This window comes from Phragmites australis, chromosome 3, assembly GCF_958298935.1.
Source record: "Phragmites australis chromosome 3, lpPhrAust1.1, whole genome shotgun sequence".
Lineage (NCBI taxonomy): Eukaryota > Viridiplantae > Streptophyta > Magnoliopsida > Poales > Poaceae > Phragmites > Phragmites australis.
This window is the reverse complement of record NC_084923.1, coordinates 6,181,809-6,198,661: the sequence shown is the minus strand read 5'-3', so window position 1 is coordinate 6,198,661 and position 16,853 is coordinate 6,181,809. Positions and strand designations below refer to the sequence as shown.

At 50.9% G+C, this 16,853-nt stretch overlaps 3 protein-coding genes across 3 annotated transcripts; 1 reads left to right on the top strand and 2 right to left on the bottom strand.

Moving 5' to 3' along the window:
• Positions 1 to 6,735: 6,735 nt before the first annotated feature.
• Positions 6,736 to 9,387, bottom strand: LOC133911808 (mitochondrial import inner membrane translocase subunit TIM22-3-like). Its single transcript, XM_062354223.1, has 5 exons — positions 9,132 to 9,387; positions 8,535 to 8,599; positions 8,361 to 8,433; positions 8,221 to 8,274; positions 6,736 to 7,149 (listed from the first exon to the last, which is right to left on the bottom strand). The coding sequence occupies exons 1-5, from the start codon at positions 9,304 to 9,306 to the stop codon at positions 6,920 to 6,922; spliced, it is 597 nt and encodes a 198-aa protein (XP_062210207.1). The 5' UTR covers positions 9,307 to 9,387; the 3' UTR covers positions 6,736 to 6,919.
• A 677-nt stretch (positions 9,388 to 10,064) lies between these two features.
• LOC133911807 (GCN5-related N-acetyltransferase 9-like) lies at positions 10,065 to 12,744 on the bottom strand. The gene is made up of 6 exons (XM_062354222.1): positions 12,422 to 12,744; positions 12,250 to 12,321; positions 11,485 to 11,572; positions 10,769 to 10,901; positions 10,649 to 10,687; positions 10,065 to 10,442 (listed from the first exon to the last, which is right to left on the bottom strand). Exons 1-6 carry the CDS (start codon positions 12,666 to 12,668, stop codon positions 10,377 to 10,379), a joined length of 645 nt encoding a protein of 214 aa, XP_062210206.1. The 5' UTR covers positions 12,669 to 12,744; the 3' UTR covers positions 10,065 to 10,376.
• Positions 12,745 to 14,422: 1,678 nt separating this feature from the next.
• LOC133911806 (cytochrome b561 and DOMON domain-containing protein At2g04850-like) lies at positions 14,423 to 16,309 on the top strand. Its single transcript, XM_062354221.1, has one exon. It carries the CDS (start codon positions 14,756 to 14,758, stop codon positions 16,001 to 16,003), a length of 1,248 nt encoding a protein of 415 aa, XP_062210205.1. The 5' UTR covers positions 14,423 to 14,755; the 3' UTR covers positions 16,004 to 16,309.
• The last annotated feature ends 544 nt before the right edge of the window (positions 16,310 to 16,853 follow it).

Below are 16,853 nucleotides of genomic sequence, written 5' to 3'. Positions count from 1 at the left end.
ATAGTTCGTTGTTCACCTCCCGCAAGGAAACGTCCTCCTCCCAACGGTGGATCTCTTCCCTGATCTTCCGAAGGTCGTCTTCCCTGCGCTGGAGGTCGGCGCACGTCTTCTCGGCCGCGCCCTCCCGGCGGGTCAGCTCGGCTTGCCGCTCCTCCGCAGCCTGCTCCCGGGCTGCGATTGCTACCTCCCTCTCCTGCGCCTGCCCCATCCTGGTAAGGGCCTCGGCAGCTTGCTGCCTCGACGCCTCAGCCAGGCGGGCGGCGTCTTCTCGCTCCCGCGCGGCTTCTGCCCGCGCGGTCTTCAAAACTTCCTGTTCCCGCGCGACTTCCGCGCGGATATCTTCTAGGAGCTTCTGCTCCCGCGCGGCCGCCACACGGGCCTCCTCCTGGGCGCCCGCCAGCTGCGCCTTCTCCAAAGCCAGGCGGGTGCGCTCGGCCTCGAGCTCCCCCTCCTTGGCGTCCACCGCTGCGCCCAGCCGCCCGACCGCTACTTGGACGCCTTCAATGGCGGCTAGGAAAGGGTCGGCGAGCTGGCCGGGCACCGGTGGGGCCCAGGCTTCTCCGCAGAGTGCCTCCAGGGGGGCCAAGCTCTCTGCAGGGCCCTGCGCTGCCATCCGCCCCGGGCTCTGCCTGCCCGAGGTAGGCTCCGCCGGCGCCGAAGACTCGGACGGCGGCCGCATTCCCGCATCGGCCGCCCTGTCCGCCGGCCCCGGCAAAGCGTCCACCTCCACCGTCATCCGCCCCGGGCTCTCCGCGCCCGGGGTAGGTTCCGCCGGCACCAAGGATCCAGACGTTTGCTCCGTCCTCCTCTCGGCCGCCGCCTCCGTCTCTCTCCCGCTGGCCGCCACGACGATTGGCGCCTCCGCCGTTCCGGTTCCTGCCTCCGACGCAACGGCAGGCGGGCTCGGTTCTGGTCTCGGGAGACAAATGAAAAATGCCAAAGCTTAGTTCGGGCCAGAAATGCCCATGGAAAAGTAAGAAAGGAGACTCACCGGTACCGCCATTTGGCCGCTGGGAGCCTGATGTCCGGGTCCGGCGCCGTAGGTCCGGACTCCTCCCGCCGCCTCTTCCGCTGGGGGCTCGGCTGAACCGCTGCGCGGGCCTCGGGCGCCGCCGTGCGGGCCTCGGGTGCTGCCACGCGGGTCCCGGGTTCCGCCATACGGGTCGCAGGCGCCGGCGCAAGCCCCATCCGCATCAAGCGCGGCTCCAGCACCGGGAATGCCGCCGCTGCCGTTGGCGACGGCGGAGAGTCTGGCACTAGGATCAGGGCCCGGGGACATTTTCCCCGATCTCCCGGTGCCACCTCTTCGACGATTTCGGTGGCGCCCTCCTCCCTGGCACGGCGGCTGCCGCCTGCGGCGACCCCTTTGCCAGCCCACGCCTAGCTGCCAGCGACCTCCTCGCCCAGTAACTCCTCCAGCCCGGGGAGTTCGGAGGCCTCGGGACTCCGGCTTCTTGGCCGGTCCACAGGCCCCTGGGCGTCAAACTCCGGCAGCCCCGCCATAATGGACACCCGGTTAGGGTTGGCGCAGAGCGCCATCTCCGGCCACAGGAGCTCCGTCCGGCCCATGTCCTCCGTTCCGATGATCACCCTTGTCATCCCCCGCAGTTCCGCCTGCCCCAGATCCCAGCTCGCGCCGATCTGGGTCCTGGTGATGTCCTCCGACCCGGTATAGAACCAGCTCGGCCGGGCCCGCTCTCGCAAAGGCGCCAGCCGACGGCGCAGGAAGTCCACGACCACCAAGACGGAGGTCAGCTCGGACTCGCGCAGTTCCAGGATGCGCTCCAACACCGGCTTCAGCCTCGCGTCTTCCGGCGGCGGCGCCTCCCACGTCGATCGCCGAGGTTCCGCCGCCGCCTCCGGCAGCTCGAGGCGCTCATGGGGGTCGACGTCGACGAAGAACCAGTCCCGTCGCCACTCCTCTCACTTGCTGCGCAGCACCTGGGGAATGTAACGATCCCCCAGGCCCTCCCGGAGCCGAAGGTTGCAGCACCCCGCGACGTCCGCCGTGGAGTGCCCCCTCTTCTTCCCCACCGGCCGAAGGACGAAGAAATGGCGAAGCAGCGTCGCCGACGGCATCACCCCTACGAATATTTCGCAGAGATGCGCGAATGTCGCCAACACCACCACGGAGTTGGGGCTTAGGTGCATCAGCTGAATGCCGTACGTCTCCAGCACTTGCAGGAAGAAGGCGGAGAACGGCGGCACCAACCCCGCCGCCACAAAGGAGGTGAAGAGGACGGTCTGCCCAGGGACGGTCGTCGCCGGCGTCAGGCTCGCCGGCCTCACCACCACAGCACCTTCTTGCCCCTCCGGCACCAGCAGTTTCCTGATTTTGTCCGCCGCCTCCTCATTCCTCAGACGAGACTCCGGCAAGATGCTGTCCGAAGCCTTGTCCCGGCGTCCTCCTCCAACCCTCGTCATCTCGGTAAAGATGGAAGGTGTTTTGGTGGTGGAGAGAGAGAGAAGGAAGAATGCTCCGGTCGCCTGAGAGTTTCCTAAGGGCTTCGGAGCGCAAAGAAAGCAAGAGCACAAGTGCGAGAAAGCGTAAAGAGGGGGACGGACCGATCCTTTCCCCCTTTTATATCTCAAAGTTCAAAAACTGCCGCCCAAACGGTTCGCTCGGCGAAGCGTCGCCTCGATCGACGCAACTGCCAGGCGAATCTCCCGCCGATCGCGCGATGTCAGCGGCTGCCAGGCGTATTTTCCTCGATCTGCGCGGCGACCGCGCGTGCCGCCCGTATGGTCATCATACCATTCGGAAGTTGTGTGGACACGCGTCCACTCATTTTCCCGTTGGGGCGTACTTGAGGTTTGGGTCCGCAAGGGCCACCTCTCGAAAGCTTGCCACATGGCGTCCGTGCCAACCTCGGCCTCGGCCGCGACGAAGGGCCCATTCGCAGTCTCCGTCCCGTCGCCTACCAATGGACCCGGGGGCTGCTGTCGGTGTATTCGGAACCAGGGGTCCCTGAGTTCCGAGACCGGGCCGGCCATCCGCCATATGTCGCCATCCCGCAAGGTCCACCCTGCAAGATAAGAAGAAGCTAAGTCCCGGGAGAAGGTGCTCGGGGCCGCCGCCTCTGGTTCCCGAGCACCCCAGTTCCCCGATGATCCGCAGAGCCCAAATACCGGGAAGGAAGTGCTCGGAAGGGTTCTCACTTACCCCCGAGTACTGTAGTCCCCCGATGATCCAAAACACCACTCGGGAGAGAGTGCTCAGGGCTGCACGTGGCAGCCCCCGAGGACTCGGTTCCCCGAAGGTCTCACCCAAGTGCTCGGGAGAGAGTGCTCGGGGCTGCACATGGCAGCCCCCGAGGACTCGGTTCCCCGAAGGTCTCACCCAAGTGCTCGGGAGAGAGTGCTCGGGGCTGCACGTGGCAGCCCCCGAGGACTCGGTTCCCCGAAGGTTCGCGCAAGATCGTCTGACGACCCAAGGGGTCCCATCATCGGGGTGTCAGCCAGTCAAAGGCCCAATGCCGCATTTAATAGGCACGCGCGGCCTGACATCCTGACATCCTAACATTCTCAGCAGCCCACGCCCTAGTGTCAGACCCTGCCATGCACTGGCAGGGGGGCGTGGGTCCATTTAATGCACAGGTCCCGTCCCGTTTCATCCGGGTGCCTCGGGATAACGTTGCCAGAATCGAAGCGCTCCGCCTGCCACCCTGCCCTGGCAGAAGAACAAGACAGGGTGGGCGCACCGGGCACCTCTGAGGCTGCCCGGTGGGCCCCCTTAATGGCGCTGGAGGGCATCCACAGTGGCGGGTGGTCGGATGCGCGCCGTATTTTTCCACCGCCCCTGTCACTTCGCCAAGACGGAATGATGACGCCTTTCTCCGTGGCGCCTTGGCATTCGCGCCCCCTCTTTCCCATTCTGGATAAGTCGAGGTCGGCGCGCCTATAAAAAGGAAAGGATGGAGAACTCAAGAAAAGGAGGAAGCTCTCTGAAGACAGACCGAAGAACAAGGAAAACAAGGCAAAAAAGCCCGACAACGCCCACGCTCGAACCAGCTCAAGCCGAGCTAGAACACGAGAGCCTCAAGCTCTCTGTAAACGGCTCTCCCCTGTAACCAGATACATCCTTGAAGAATTCCCTTCAAGGATAAATATAGCACTCACACAGGAGTTGGGTGTTACGCCTCCGTGCGGTCCGAACCTGTCTAAACCCCGGTGCACCCATCTTTCTCGCACTAGGGCGATCATCTCCCACCAGCCACTGCATTTATTTCCGTTCCCGCTTATTTTCCAAACAAGCTTATCCAGGATCATCCCCCCGGTCGAATCTCTAAAAAGGGGTCTCTCGGGATCCCTGCGACAGGAGTTCATCCTCCGACAGCCGGGGAGGAGCAGACATGGATTGCCGGGGAGGGCGTCGATGAGCCGGAGGAGGAGGCGGTGGCTAGGGCATGTGGACTGTGGAACGGAGGAGGTGGTGGCTTTGAAAGTGCATCTAGGCATCCTATGTGGGTTTTGGATACTTGGTGACAAATGATTGATGGACTAATGAGTTTAATAAGATTATAAACATGTATTAGTCCTATTGAAGATGTTAAAAGGCATCGGTGGCGTCTTTCAAAAAAAAGAGAGAAACAACATGTAGTTACTCAATAGATTTAAATTTATTTTATTTTCGAATTTAAGTTTATGTGTGTCGTACTATTAAGAGGGATGCGTGTAGATAGACTTAAAGATATCTCAGTGCTCAAAGTACCCTTGTTAACCTAAAAGTTAAGAGACACAATTACCCACGAACATTGGGAAGTTCTAAGTGTTGTTTGTACCTGGATGTTCTGGGGTGACCCGGATACTCCGGGTTGCCGAAGTATTTGAGTTTAGCTCCGGCAGGGAGTGCTCGGTTTTGGTTTTTAAGCCAACCCAGATGCTCTTGGTTGATCCGGATGTTCCGAGTTGCTGGAGTCTCCGGACTTTGCTCTGAGCATGGATGCTCGGTTAATGTCTAAATGTTTTACCTGGAGTCTCTAGGTTGAACCTGGATACTCTGGGTCAGTACAAAAAATATTGTAACTGCTAGCTTTTTGGGGGTACGATATAAATACTCTCTTACCCTCTACATTCATTTGCTATTGTTGCTGAACCAACTCGAGGTAAGAACATTCATAGCCATCTAATAGCACATCCCACTCCTGTAGTGCATCAAATCTTGCAAAGTTTTTAAGAGTTGGGTTGAGAAAGTGAGATTGAGTGCTAGTGAGCATAACTCCATCAGTTGAGCACTTGAGTTCGTCATCAAGCCGTTGATTCACGTTTGTTACTCTTGGAGCTTGGAGCTCCTAGATGGCTAGGCGTCACTCAGAGAACACCCAAGCTTGTGAAGTGCCCTGAGAAGTTTATGAATGTCATCCTCACCTCCGCAAAGGAAAATGAAGCTTTGAGTAAGTCTAAGTTTGATCTTCGTGATCGCTTGGTGAGGATAAGAGTTGAAAGAGATCCGACTCTTTGTAAGCACCTCAACGGAGATGTAGGATCGTTGGATCTAAATTTTGGGAAACAAATTCTTGTCTCATTTGTGTTTTTGCTTCTATTCTTGTTCTAGTTGATCTTTAGAGAAATTTACCCGATCTTTGTGTTTGAAAGTTTGTGACCGCAGGTGGTTGGTGGAAAAATCTTTAGATAACCTTTGGAACATGTGGTAACTCTTAGAATCAACTAGACTTGCTTAGGGTTACTAAGATTTTAATTTCGAGTTCAAGCTAGACTATCTGAGTTGAGCTTGGAACCTCTGAACCCTGGAAGTTTTGAATTGACCCGGAGTATCCAAATTCTATTAATCCGCTGCGAAGTTTTATTTTTTAGGAATCACCTATTCACCCCCTCTAGGTGACATCTAGTACATTTAGGCTCGGCCGCGGGGGAGAGGAGAGGAGGAGCGCGGAGGGGACCGGGGAATGCGGATGGGCGGGCGAAGGACGAATCGGACGGACACGTGGGTGAGAGGATGGAGAAGGAATGGTCACGGGCACATGGACGAGCAGATGGAGAAGGAATGGAGCGGATGCGCAGATGAACGACGATGCGGTTTCACATGCAGAGGAATCTAGCGGAGGCAGAGGAATGGATGGAATACTTCTTATAAAAAAAATTTAAGTAGGAAAGATTTTAGAAGCACAAGACACCCTCAAGAGGACTTAACCGGAGTTGAAAGTTATAAGGTAGTAGATGCAATTAAAATACTTGACGTGGCTTCAGCAGAGGAATTTGGATTTTTTTTTTTCAATACATTACAACTCAAGAGGCTTTGCATACGGGCTGAATCTATTGGGTGGCAACTTTGTTCAGTTCGATATCTGCGTCATCGATGGGCCAAAAAAGGCCGAGCCTGCCGATTGATCAGACGAGCATTGCAATCTCGTGAACCGGGCAACGAATGAAAGGATCTGTGCGTATGTTCAAGCTCCATCGGTCGCAAATGGCGTCGTGGAAGCAGAACGAGTTGGCTGACGCGGTGCCCTTCCTGGACAGCAGAGATGCGCTTGCAACTTTGCAAGGTCGTGTGGAAAAGATCTCTCGGGTCTCAGCAAAAGTATGTAACTACACATATCCGACGTCAACGTTGTTAGCTCTTGGTGCATACTACTTTCTGGAAAGCAAGCCGTTCTTATTGTCCAGCGTTCCTTGGTTACACCGTACACCGAACCGGTAAATGCCACCTGGTTTGAGCCATTTTGTAGTGCAGGCAAGCATATTAGATTTGCATAACCTAACCGGTTAAGAATCTTAGGAAACAACGTCACTTTACTGAAGCAGTGATGGTAAAACAGCTGAACATGGAGATCCAGCGAAATCCGCACACAAGCGCATCTTATCCAAAAACAAAATTTTCATATGCTAAGTCTACATAATAAAGAACCGAAGACTGAAGCTACCTTTCTTCAGCATCTCCCTCCCCCTACTCTGTAGTCTAGTGCTTAGGCTTTATTAACGCTTGGCAGCATGAAGCTAGAGCATCCGATGCATCAAGAATTGGCGGAAGGGTGAACGGGGGCAGAACGCCACCTTTCTCATGCGCAACCGTCAAGGCAGTCCCGCCAAGTGTGTGAGCCATTGCAGCCTGCTGCTTGTTGAGCCCCTCCATGATGCAAGAGAATGCAGCAAAGGTGGCGCAGCTCTGGAGCAACGCTTGCGGTACTCCTGGTGTGAGGAAAACAAGCATGTAAGAAACTATATCACAAAATGTCCAACAATTGAAGATAAGTTGTAGGTAATATCAATATTGGATTCTAATAAGCAGCTCAGGGCAGCACATGCACAAGTGAGCCAAACACTTCCACCTAATCTTCTTAAACACTTGACTTGATAGTTGATACAGTAGATCACTAAAATGTTATGCGGATGTGACCAACGATTACCATGACGCATGACCCAAGATATGTGTCACCAAAGCAGTCAAATATCAAATATGATGTGCGGACTAACCAGAAAAGCGTGTAACAACGTGTTTAGTATATTACCAGTTAACCATCCTAGTGCTGACATTTTCTGGTAATGTATAAGATTAGTCATTGAGCATGACATGCGACTGAACATTGCAATCTATAGACCAATACAGAATTTAATACCAGGAATAAATTTCCCATACAACTTGTGCAAGTCAATACAACATGATGCATGGAAGTCATCAACTGATCAGTCATGATTCATCAACCCTTTCAAGTGTCTAATTCTTGAGATAAAAAGGGAGTGTCCTAATCATACATAGGATTGACATTTAACACGCTGAATAAATGTCCTTAAACAGTTCTTCTGACACAACAGGTTGTCCTCACCATAAAATCTAGAGCCTTTTTACCACCTTGGGAGGTACCAAGAATTATAACTAGTGAGGTACCAAGGTACAAACTTTCGATGCTTCCGAAGGTATAATTTGATGGCATCTCATAGTACCTCCCAAAGGACCGTAAAAACTCTAAAATCTAATGGAGTGACTGCTATTCTATCAATCAAGAATACATACACAAAAGTCCAGATTCTCTAGGTTTAACTGAAATGATTTTTACATGAACCCAGTAGCAAGGAGAACTACGGACAGAAGCAAGATTACCGAAAGAACACGTCTGCAAATACTAGCCAAAAAATTGAGAATGGCATACAACAAAATATCATGTTCTTAAAATGGCTAACTGAGCTAGGCTATGTCAATGCTGAGGCCAGTATAGTAAATTGTAGTACGCAAAAGGTACTGTTAGTTCAATGTAAATGTACCTGGAAAGCTCAAAGCCAGGCCAGTGCAACAACCAGCTATGCCAGCATTTACAACTGCCAACAGAACATGTCAGTTCATACTACACATTCAACTCTAAATATGTTAACAATTAGATGGCCGTCTAACACAGTATACATACTATCATCTTTCCCGCGCAGCCTTCGCAACAGGCACACGACCAAGCTCTGGACGCCAGAGAGAACTGCAAAAGTCTAATCCAAGATATTTCTTTTACACGCAGGCTCCTCTTAGGAAAACACATCGCAATTCCCGTGTTCAAAATGCATTTGCATAAGCATTATGATCAACTAACCTTGGCAGAGGACCCTGCATTGCTGAACGAACCTTTGAAACCATTCTTAGTTATCAAGCCTTGTCCTGGAAAAGGAATCCAATGTGCAACATAAGGATTTTATGCAAGGAAATAGCTATTTCCCACAGGTAACACTAAAAAAAGGGCGTGCCCCGTGCTGAAAGCTCCCACACATCGTGGGGTCTAGGGAAGAGAATTTCTAGGCAGCCTTAACCTTGCTTTTTATATGTAAACAAATACAATTTAATGGTACTCAAGGAAACTAGAATAGGCCAATAGGGTACAATTAGTCCAACACAATAATGAATCAAATTCAGATTACGGGGCCAAAGGATTGCATGAAATGAGAAATTATTTACAATTCGAACAATATTTTTAGGGAGGAAACTTATGTGAAACGATAATTCATTCATATTTCTTATATACCATATCCACATGCTATGGTAAGAATTGGGCGAAACGATAGAAAGAGAAGAAGTTCCTATCTTTTTTGCCCTTAGGAATTAAAATCTAAAGACAGAAAATTTCGAGATGATACATCCAAAATCAATTGTGGGGGTAAGGCTAAACGGGGGGATTTGACAACGGAAGGGATACCGTATCCAACGACGGATCCGACGAAGGCGCCGCCGGCGAAGTCCCCCGCGGAGCGGATGAGGCAGACGACGGGGGCCGCGGCTAGGGGCGGCGGAGTCGCGCCACCGCCGGCTGGGTTGGAGCCCTCCGGTCTGAGCTCTTCGCTGACCGACTCGGTCTCGCGCTTCGCCGCCATCTTCTCTGCTCCCTCCTCCCCCTTCTGCTACCTGTTTCGTTATCGCGTTCGGTTTAGATTGCCTAGGCCAGGCGGCCAGGGTTTACAACTTTACACCCGAGTTGGAGTGCAGGACGGGAAGACCGATTCTGGAGGGCGGGCCCCACTTGTCAGCCCAATGGGTAGGCTGGCCGTCTTGAAGAGGAGAGCATGAGTACTGACACTGCGCTTCTCTTGGGCTCGCATTTAAGTAGGAGCATTGCAAATACCTCAAACCCATCGAAGTGTTCAGTATCATGAATAACGAGCTAAGTTATCGTATGTTACAATAAAAATATAAATATTACACGTATTAATATTAAATATAAACTTAATATATGGATAGTTATGAAAATACCGCTAAATAAATACATCACATCAAGTAAAAACTCAATGTATGGATACATGAATATGCTATGAGAACACCGCTGAACGAATACATCGGAAACAATACCGTAGTTTGATTTCAGATGAGATTAAAAAAAGAAAAAATTAACTGCTAATTTTACTAATAATTTTTATTTTACTTTTATTAGTAAAACGGGTCACGTATTCATAGTTGATAATAACAAGATAATGAGGTTGAATAACGAGCATCGATGATAAAAATAAGTAAATTATTTAAATTTTAAAAGTTTTTTATTAGATAGAAGAAGTAGAGAAAAAAAGATGACATGAAAGCTAATTTGTGTTTTATACCGTAGAGATAATGTGTACAATTTGATCTCAACCCCAAATACTTCCTGCAGACTACTGCAACCTGTCCCATGTTGCCACGAATGCCATTCAGTTCGAGCTCGCAATGTTTATTTTCAACACATCAGACCATAGGGGAAGCTCTCTACATATGCTACCTCACGCAGCATCAACTGTTTAACAATCGTTGGGCGCTGTTATTCTATTTCAAGATACATCACCCCAGACAATTCTTGGGCAGAGAATACATAGTCAGTTACTCAGTTTGTCACGCCGGTTGCACGACAGTAGCTCCGCTCCATGAAATCCATTAATGCCACTTGGTAATTAGAAGCCACCTTGGGGCACATCAGATGTTACCAATCTCCTAAGGTTAGAGGAAATCTCAACGGGAGTGCATCAGCAGGTGCCTCCAGTGTGACCTGAGAAAAGGGAAAGGAGTTTGAGTAACCAGTTATATTTTTAGCTGGAGTGATAGTAATTTACGCTATTTCAATGGAGACATATGTTTTAGGGTCACTGAGACTCCAGGGCACATCAAGGTCGAGAATTGTAATGTTAGCATAAACAATCTTTGGTAATGTCGCATGTTCTTTGCTAAAGTGAGATCAAGTGTCACAATCCATACCTCCTTAAAAACTGCACTGTATGAAGCGTCCCTGAAGCCCTGCATTCAAACCAGAGAAATATAATTATGATCTAGCAAATTGACGAACAAACGAGAGGTTAAGACAAGAGAGGAGCTCACCAATTTCCTGAAGAGTATAAGGGATGCCGTATTTGATTCACTAATTTTTGCTCTGAAAGTGTGAATCCCATACTTTTCTACTGCAAATGCCATCATCAGTAAGATTGCTTCTTGACCGATTCCCTTTCCACGGCTATGAGAAGAAACAGTGTGAGTTTTAGTTAGCATGACCAGACAGCATTGCTATCTCATGGCAAAACATCTTTTTTCTCAGTTCGAAAGTCTGCATCTACTTTCATGTAACATGTATTATTGCTTCAACTCCTCTGTTGCTACTTAAAAATAAGATCACGCCAGAAATATTCAGGACCATGAGCTCATGAGCAAGAGGTGGAGCACAGATTCACGTGCTAAGTACAGATTGTCTCACTTGCAGTACAATATATGAGTTGCACAGAGATAGCATAGTTCCACTGGATTATCAAATAGTTGCAGATTAATGAACTATGCTATGCTACAAATGTCATTAGTGAAGCAGCCAACAAATGAAAGTAAAGGATTAGCAAAATAGCTGTGACTATTTGTTTAAGCTCTCAATGAAAAAAAAAATCAGGTAATAACAACCAAGTGATATGGCCAAATTGGATTATTGAAGCCAAGTTACATACATAAAAATGTATGCATGTAATTGTCGACGGAACAGAACAAAGTAAATGGTGAAAAGATGTCAAAGATGGTAAGAGCAGTTACAGTATCTGTATTATCAGAGACCTTACCTCTTATGTTCAGCTATCATAATCTCTATCTCCGCAAGCTGCAAATCATCAGGGTCATTCATATATATGTTCACATCACCAACCATAGCTGCAATGGATAAGGTACATATAAATGCTAGCAAGAACAGGCAAGCTGTTGGCAATCAAACTCAAAGTACCAAGTATTACCATACTTAAGAAATAGAAAAGGTCAAGTAAACTTAACTAATCAAAGCCAGCAGAAAATTATATAGTTTTTAGTACAACCAATCCTTCGGTTTGTCATTCAACCAGATACAGAGCACACTACTATGCTCATGGGAAGACAAAAACCTTGCCTGCACAAAAATGACCTACTGCTTGGATACCATTGTATATTGCTCTCCACTCCACATACCACATTGAGATGTTGGGACCAAAAGGATGAAGCCATGTGTATTATTTTATAGCAAAAGCAACCAGTATTATTAGTCTATTTTGTTTGACAGATATGTCAGTCAACATATGTACAATCATTTAAAAACACCCATATATCAAATACATGTGTATACTTTTTTCCTTTTCTTCACCTAAAAAACAATGTATATGCTTTTTAGTCAAACTTTATGTAAATTCATTAGGATTGCGCTCTATGCCAATTGGAGACGCATCAGTTATAATTCCTTGACCATAGAGCAGAACAGGCATGATGTTAGGTTATATATTTGTCTCCCAATTCATGATCATAGAGTTGGCTAAACAAGGCGCAGATATAGCTGTGGGAGCAGAGCAGTTAGAGGAATGAACCTTCAGTGTGCGGGTTGCCAGGCACGAACTCTCCCTCGATCAACTCCTTGTCCAACACTATGAACGTATGCTCTGCGAACAGACAAACAAGCAAAAGGATTCCACGGAATCAAGCACAACGCTTCAACAACAAATAGAGACAACTAGAAGCTGGAGGGGTGCAGTGCGGAACTGAGGGGGTCGAGGGTCCAGGAGCGGTGGACGTCGAACTCCTGGGCGAGGGAGAGGGGCTCCGACGCGGTGGCCTCCAGCAGCGCCGGGTCCTGCATCCACTCGTGGTACCGCGGCACGTGCTCCCGCAGGTACGGCACCAGCACCGCTCGCTGCCCCACCGCGTACCAGCTGCCCTTCGTGCCGCCGCTCCTGTCCTCTCCCTCCGCGGCGGCGGTCGCCGCCGCCGCCGCCTCGGCCGCCTCCATCGCAGCAGGGTTTCGACTCGGCGATGGCGTCAACTGGTTTAGGCCCGAAAAGGCTGACGTACTTGATACGCCATATCACTTTGAAGGCGGATCCCCGTATTCACGTAAATGCCCCCTTGGAGAAAATGGGTAAAGACCCTTTGAAGACGGAATTTCGGATAGTGAAATTTTAACGTGGATGGGGTCCTCTACTCTGTTTTCTGCATGGTTAGTTCCTACGTCATCTTTTTTTTTTACTTTTTTATCTAATAAAAATATCTAAATTTTAATAATTTATCTATTTTTGTTATTCATCCTCGTCCTCCAACATCTTCGTCTTATTACCGCTGAGGATATATTATTATTTTACTAACAAAAATAATAAAAAAAAATAAGAGAAAAATTAGCTAATAATCTTTTTTTCGGATCTTATCTGAAATCAAACTATTGCATCACTCCCGACATATTAGTTCGATGGTGCTTTCATGGTACATCTATATCTCCGTACTTTGAGTTCGTACTTGATATTATCGTATTTAATATTTATATTTTTATTGTAATATGGGCGCTTACCCAGTTTCTGGTTTGTGCATAGCAACTGAATGACTGCACAGAGTTGGTTGCTGATGCTTTATTGACACAGGGGAGGTGAAATGGAGATGAACTATTACAAAAATAACTTATTCATGCTTGTTTATAACGGCGCTTTAACGAATAAGTTATGATAGACAAAGAACTGAGGGTAAACAGGTGATCATTTTAGTGTACAAGTTGTTTTTGTGACAGTTTTGACATCTTGTTTGGCCCTCTGCTTTTGTATTTTGCCTTTTTTTTATATGAAAACCCGTTATACCATGAGCTCTTGACTTCCTGTTTCTGTGGCATCAGGTAGTGCTATCTTTTTTCATGCAGATTAAATGACTAATGCCGTCATCTCAAAAAGAAAATGTTTAGTGTCTTCCACGGAGGTTGTGCTTATCACCATGCTTGACAAAATCATACACTGTAACCAACTTCGACAATCAGATGTGATTATTGACCTACGAAAACTAATTTAATTGTCTAATAAAGCCCGCGAACGTGGCACTCCACTAATCCTTCTAAAGTACACAACCCACTTGCTTTCCCCCAAAACATGCATGCCCTGCGCCCATGCTACTTTCTTTGATCGTGCACAAATTCGAGCACCTTTTCCAACCAGAATATCACAATCTCGTAGCCGTGCCTTAGAAGCCAATTATAAGGACCCTCATCATCATCATAACAACTGCACCACTCATGTCTAAAGACCCAAGCTGGGAAACAAATATTCTCTAAATCCATCACATCACATCACCATGTCTGTGAGTGAGATGCCTCTCGAATAGGGGGCAAATTAATTAACTTAAGATATCGACCGATCCTCTTTAGTGTAATTAATAACATTATTTTTTAAATTAAATATTTTTTAAAAAAACTAGTGTTATTAGTTGAACTAAAGATGATCAACAAATAATCTTAGACTAATTAATTTGCACTCTACTCTCCATTGCGGCCTCCCAACCATCTTTGCAATCAGTTACTCGGTTACTCCGCCGTTGAGATCACCGCACACTTAACCTAAACCAGTTTATCGCCTAGCTCCACATAGCTGGCTGGTCAGTGGTCACTACACCCAAAAGGTTAAGGTAAGGCTGTAACAAGCACAAGCATGCAGATGTATATCGCTACCGTGTGGCTTCGTAATTATATTCAGTCGACCGCTACCTTTAACTTACACCTACTGATCCAAGAGGTTAGTGCAGGATGGGGCCGAGGGTCGGCACCACACAGATCCAGATCACAGCGTGCGGCCTCCCTTTTGGAGCCTCTCGTCCCTTGCCTTCAAAGCTAAGAACCCATCGAGGCAACGGCAACCAACCAACCAACGCACATCTCACGGCCATCATCACGCCCGCTCGCTTCGTTCTCGTCACACCCCGAAACGCCCCACTAAAAACCCCACTGACGCGCACAGACAGCCAAATTAAACACGCGCCACACGCCAAAACGTCGTGCACCACTGCACACTAGGTAGCTCGTGGCTGGCCAACTTCGCGGCACTCTGCCGTGCGACACAGCGCGCAGCAATGCGGCACATGCGCTGCCATACGAGGCGTGCAATCCTGGGATTGCTGCTCGTGGTGGTGGTGGTGGTGGCCGTCGTATTTCCCGACGGCGCGGCTGCCGTGGCGGCCGGGCGGTGCACGACGTCGACGCCGGGCAAGAGGTACGCCAAGTGCATCGCCCTGCCGACGCAGGGTGCCACGCTGGCGTGGACGTACGACGCGCGCAACGCGACGGTGGACGCCGCGTTCACGGGCTCCTTCATCTCGCCGTCGGGATGGGTGGCATGGGGCGTCAACCCGGACGCGCCGGCGATGACCGGCGCGCGCGTGCTCGCCGCGTTCTCCGACCCGTCCACGGGCGCGCTCCTCGCGCTCCCGTTCCTCCTCTCCCCCGACGTGAAGCTCCAGGCGTCGCCCCTCGTGTCCCGGCCGTTGGACATCACGCTGCTGGCCTCCTCTGCTTCACTCCTCGCCCCCGCGCGAACCGTCCGCGACGGCGCGTCGATAACCATCGCTGCCACCATCCGGCTCTCCCCTAACCGCACCAAGCTCCACTTCGTGTGGAACCGCGGGCTCTACGTGCAGGGCTACTCCCCGACCATCCACCCCACCGACGCCTCCGACCTCGCGTCGCACGCCACCGTGGACATCGTCACCACCGCCACCGAGGCCTCGCCCACCACGTCGGCCACGCTGCAGTGGATGCACGGGTCCCTGAACGCCCTCTCCTGGGGCCTCCTACTCCCGGTGGGCGCTGCGGTGGCGCGGTACCTGCGGCCGTGCGCGTCCACGGGGCCGGCGTGGTTCTACGCGCACGCGGCAATGCAGGCGACGGGGTACACCCTGGGCGCGGCCGGGTTCGCGCTAGGCCTGGTGATGGGCTCCGCCTCGCCGGGCGTGACGTACAAGCTGCACCGCGGCCTGGGCATCGCGGCAGCGACGGCGGGGAGCCTGCAGACGCTGGCGGTGTTCTTCCGGCCCAAGACGACGAACCGGTACCGAAAATACTGGAAGTCGTACCACCACCTGGTGGGGTACGGGTGCGTGGTGGTCGGGGTGGTGAACGTGTTCCAGGGGTTCGAGGTCATGGGGCTGGGCGAGTCCTACTGGAAGCTCGGCTACTGCATGGCGCTCGCCACGCTGGTCGGAGGCTGCGTGGCGCTGGAGGTGAACGCGTGGGTGGTCTTCTGCCGGAGGCAGCAGGAGGAGAAGCTCATGAGGAGGGAGGTGGAGGACGTCGTCGTCAAGGACAGGGCGGCTGCCTTCTAGGCTGAGCCTGAACGGCGTACGTGTTTTCTTCTCTGCCTCCGTTTGCCATTCATGCAGGCAGTTGTGAATCAAGGGAGGCTGGGGCTGGAGAGAGCGATGTGTCCAGGATGCAGACACCTCCACGATGGGTCTAGACGCTGGCAAGACAAGCGGCAAGGCGTGCGCATTTTGTCGGTTCGATGGCAAGCCTGAACGCTCGTAGTATTGTTACACGACACGAGTGTGTTTTCTGTTCTCCGTCTCTAAAATAGGAATTCATGTACAAGTTACATGTTTGATTTCCAATTGCACACCGAAATATGTGTCCTTAGTTAGTCCTTCTCAAAGAAAACGAACTGATCACAAGTACAGAAGGGGAGTCTTTGTGTTTTGCCGCCAATCTGACGACTGGCGAGCAAGGGAGGTTCCTAGTTCCACGAACTTTCGGATGTCGTGCTCTGGTGTCCAGCTCTCGCTTCCGGTCCAACACACTCCGCGTCCGCCCCGGCCGTGAGGACTCCGGGGTCCCGGAGGGGGAGACGCGCCGCAATACGCGTGCACTGGAGTCTAGCCGACCGGTTACCCGCGCGGATCACCTGGTTGCGCGATCGGCGCGTCGGGCCGGTTGGGCTCTCGTGGAGTGGAACACGTACGTACGCGCGCGGCTTCGAGTTTGGATCGCTCGGGTCGACGGCTTGGGTGGGGGCTCGACCGCACGCGTCGGGTGTAGACCGGAACTGTCGAACTGACGAACGTGTGTGCCGAGTTGCGTGGGTGATCGAGCTGTTTCCGTGTTACAACTTAGGCCCCGTTTGGCACGTATTCTAGGCCCCGTTTGGCACGTATTCTAGATTTTATTTCTTATCAGAAA

Excerpts from the sequence above, each read along its gene's own strand:
- LOC133911808 (XM_062354223.1), bottom strand. The coding sequence starts at position 9,306 with ATGGCGGCGAAGCGCGAGACCGAGTCGGTCAGCGAAGAGCTCAGACCG. Across the intron at positions 8,600-9,131 it reads CGGATCCGTCGTTGGATACG|GACAAGGCTTGATAACTAAG; the intron begins GTATCCCTTCCG and ends TTCCTTTTCCAG. Across the intron at positions 8,434-8,534 it reads ATGCAGGGTCCTCTGCCAAG|ACTTTTGCAGTTCTCTCTGG; the intron begins GTTAGTTGATCA and ends ATCTTGGATTAG.
- LOC133911807 (XM_062354222.1), bottom strand. The coding sequence starts at position 12,668 with ATGGAGGCGGCCGAGGCGGCGGCGGCGGCGACCGCCGCCGCGGAGGGA. Across the intron at positions 11,573-12,249 it reads TGGCAACCCGCACACTGAAG|CTATGGTTGGTGATGTGAAC; the intron begins GTTCATTCCTCT and ends TATCCATTGCAG. Across the intron at positions 10,443-10,648 it reads ACAGTGCAGTTTTTAAGGAG|GTCACACTGGAGGCACCTGC; the intron begins GTATGGATTGTG and ends CCCTTTTCTCAG.
- LOC133911806 (XM_062354221.1), top strand. The coding sequence starts at position 14,756 with ATGCGGCACATGCGCTGCCATACGAGGCGTGCAATCCTGGGATTGCTG.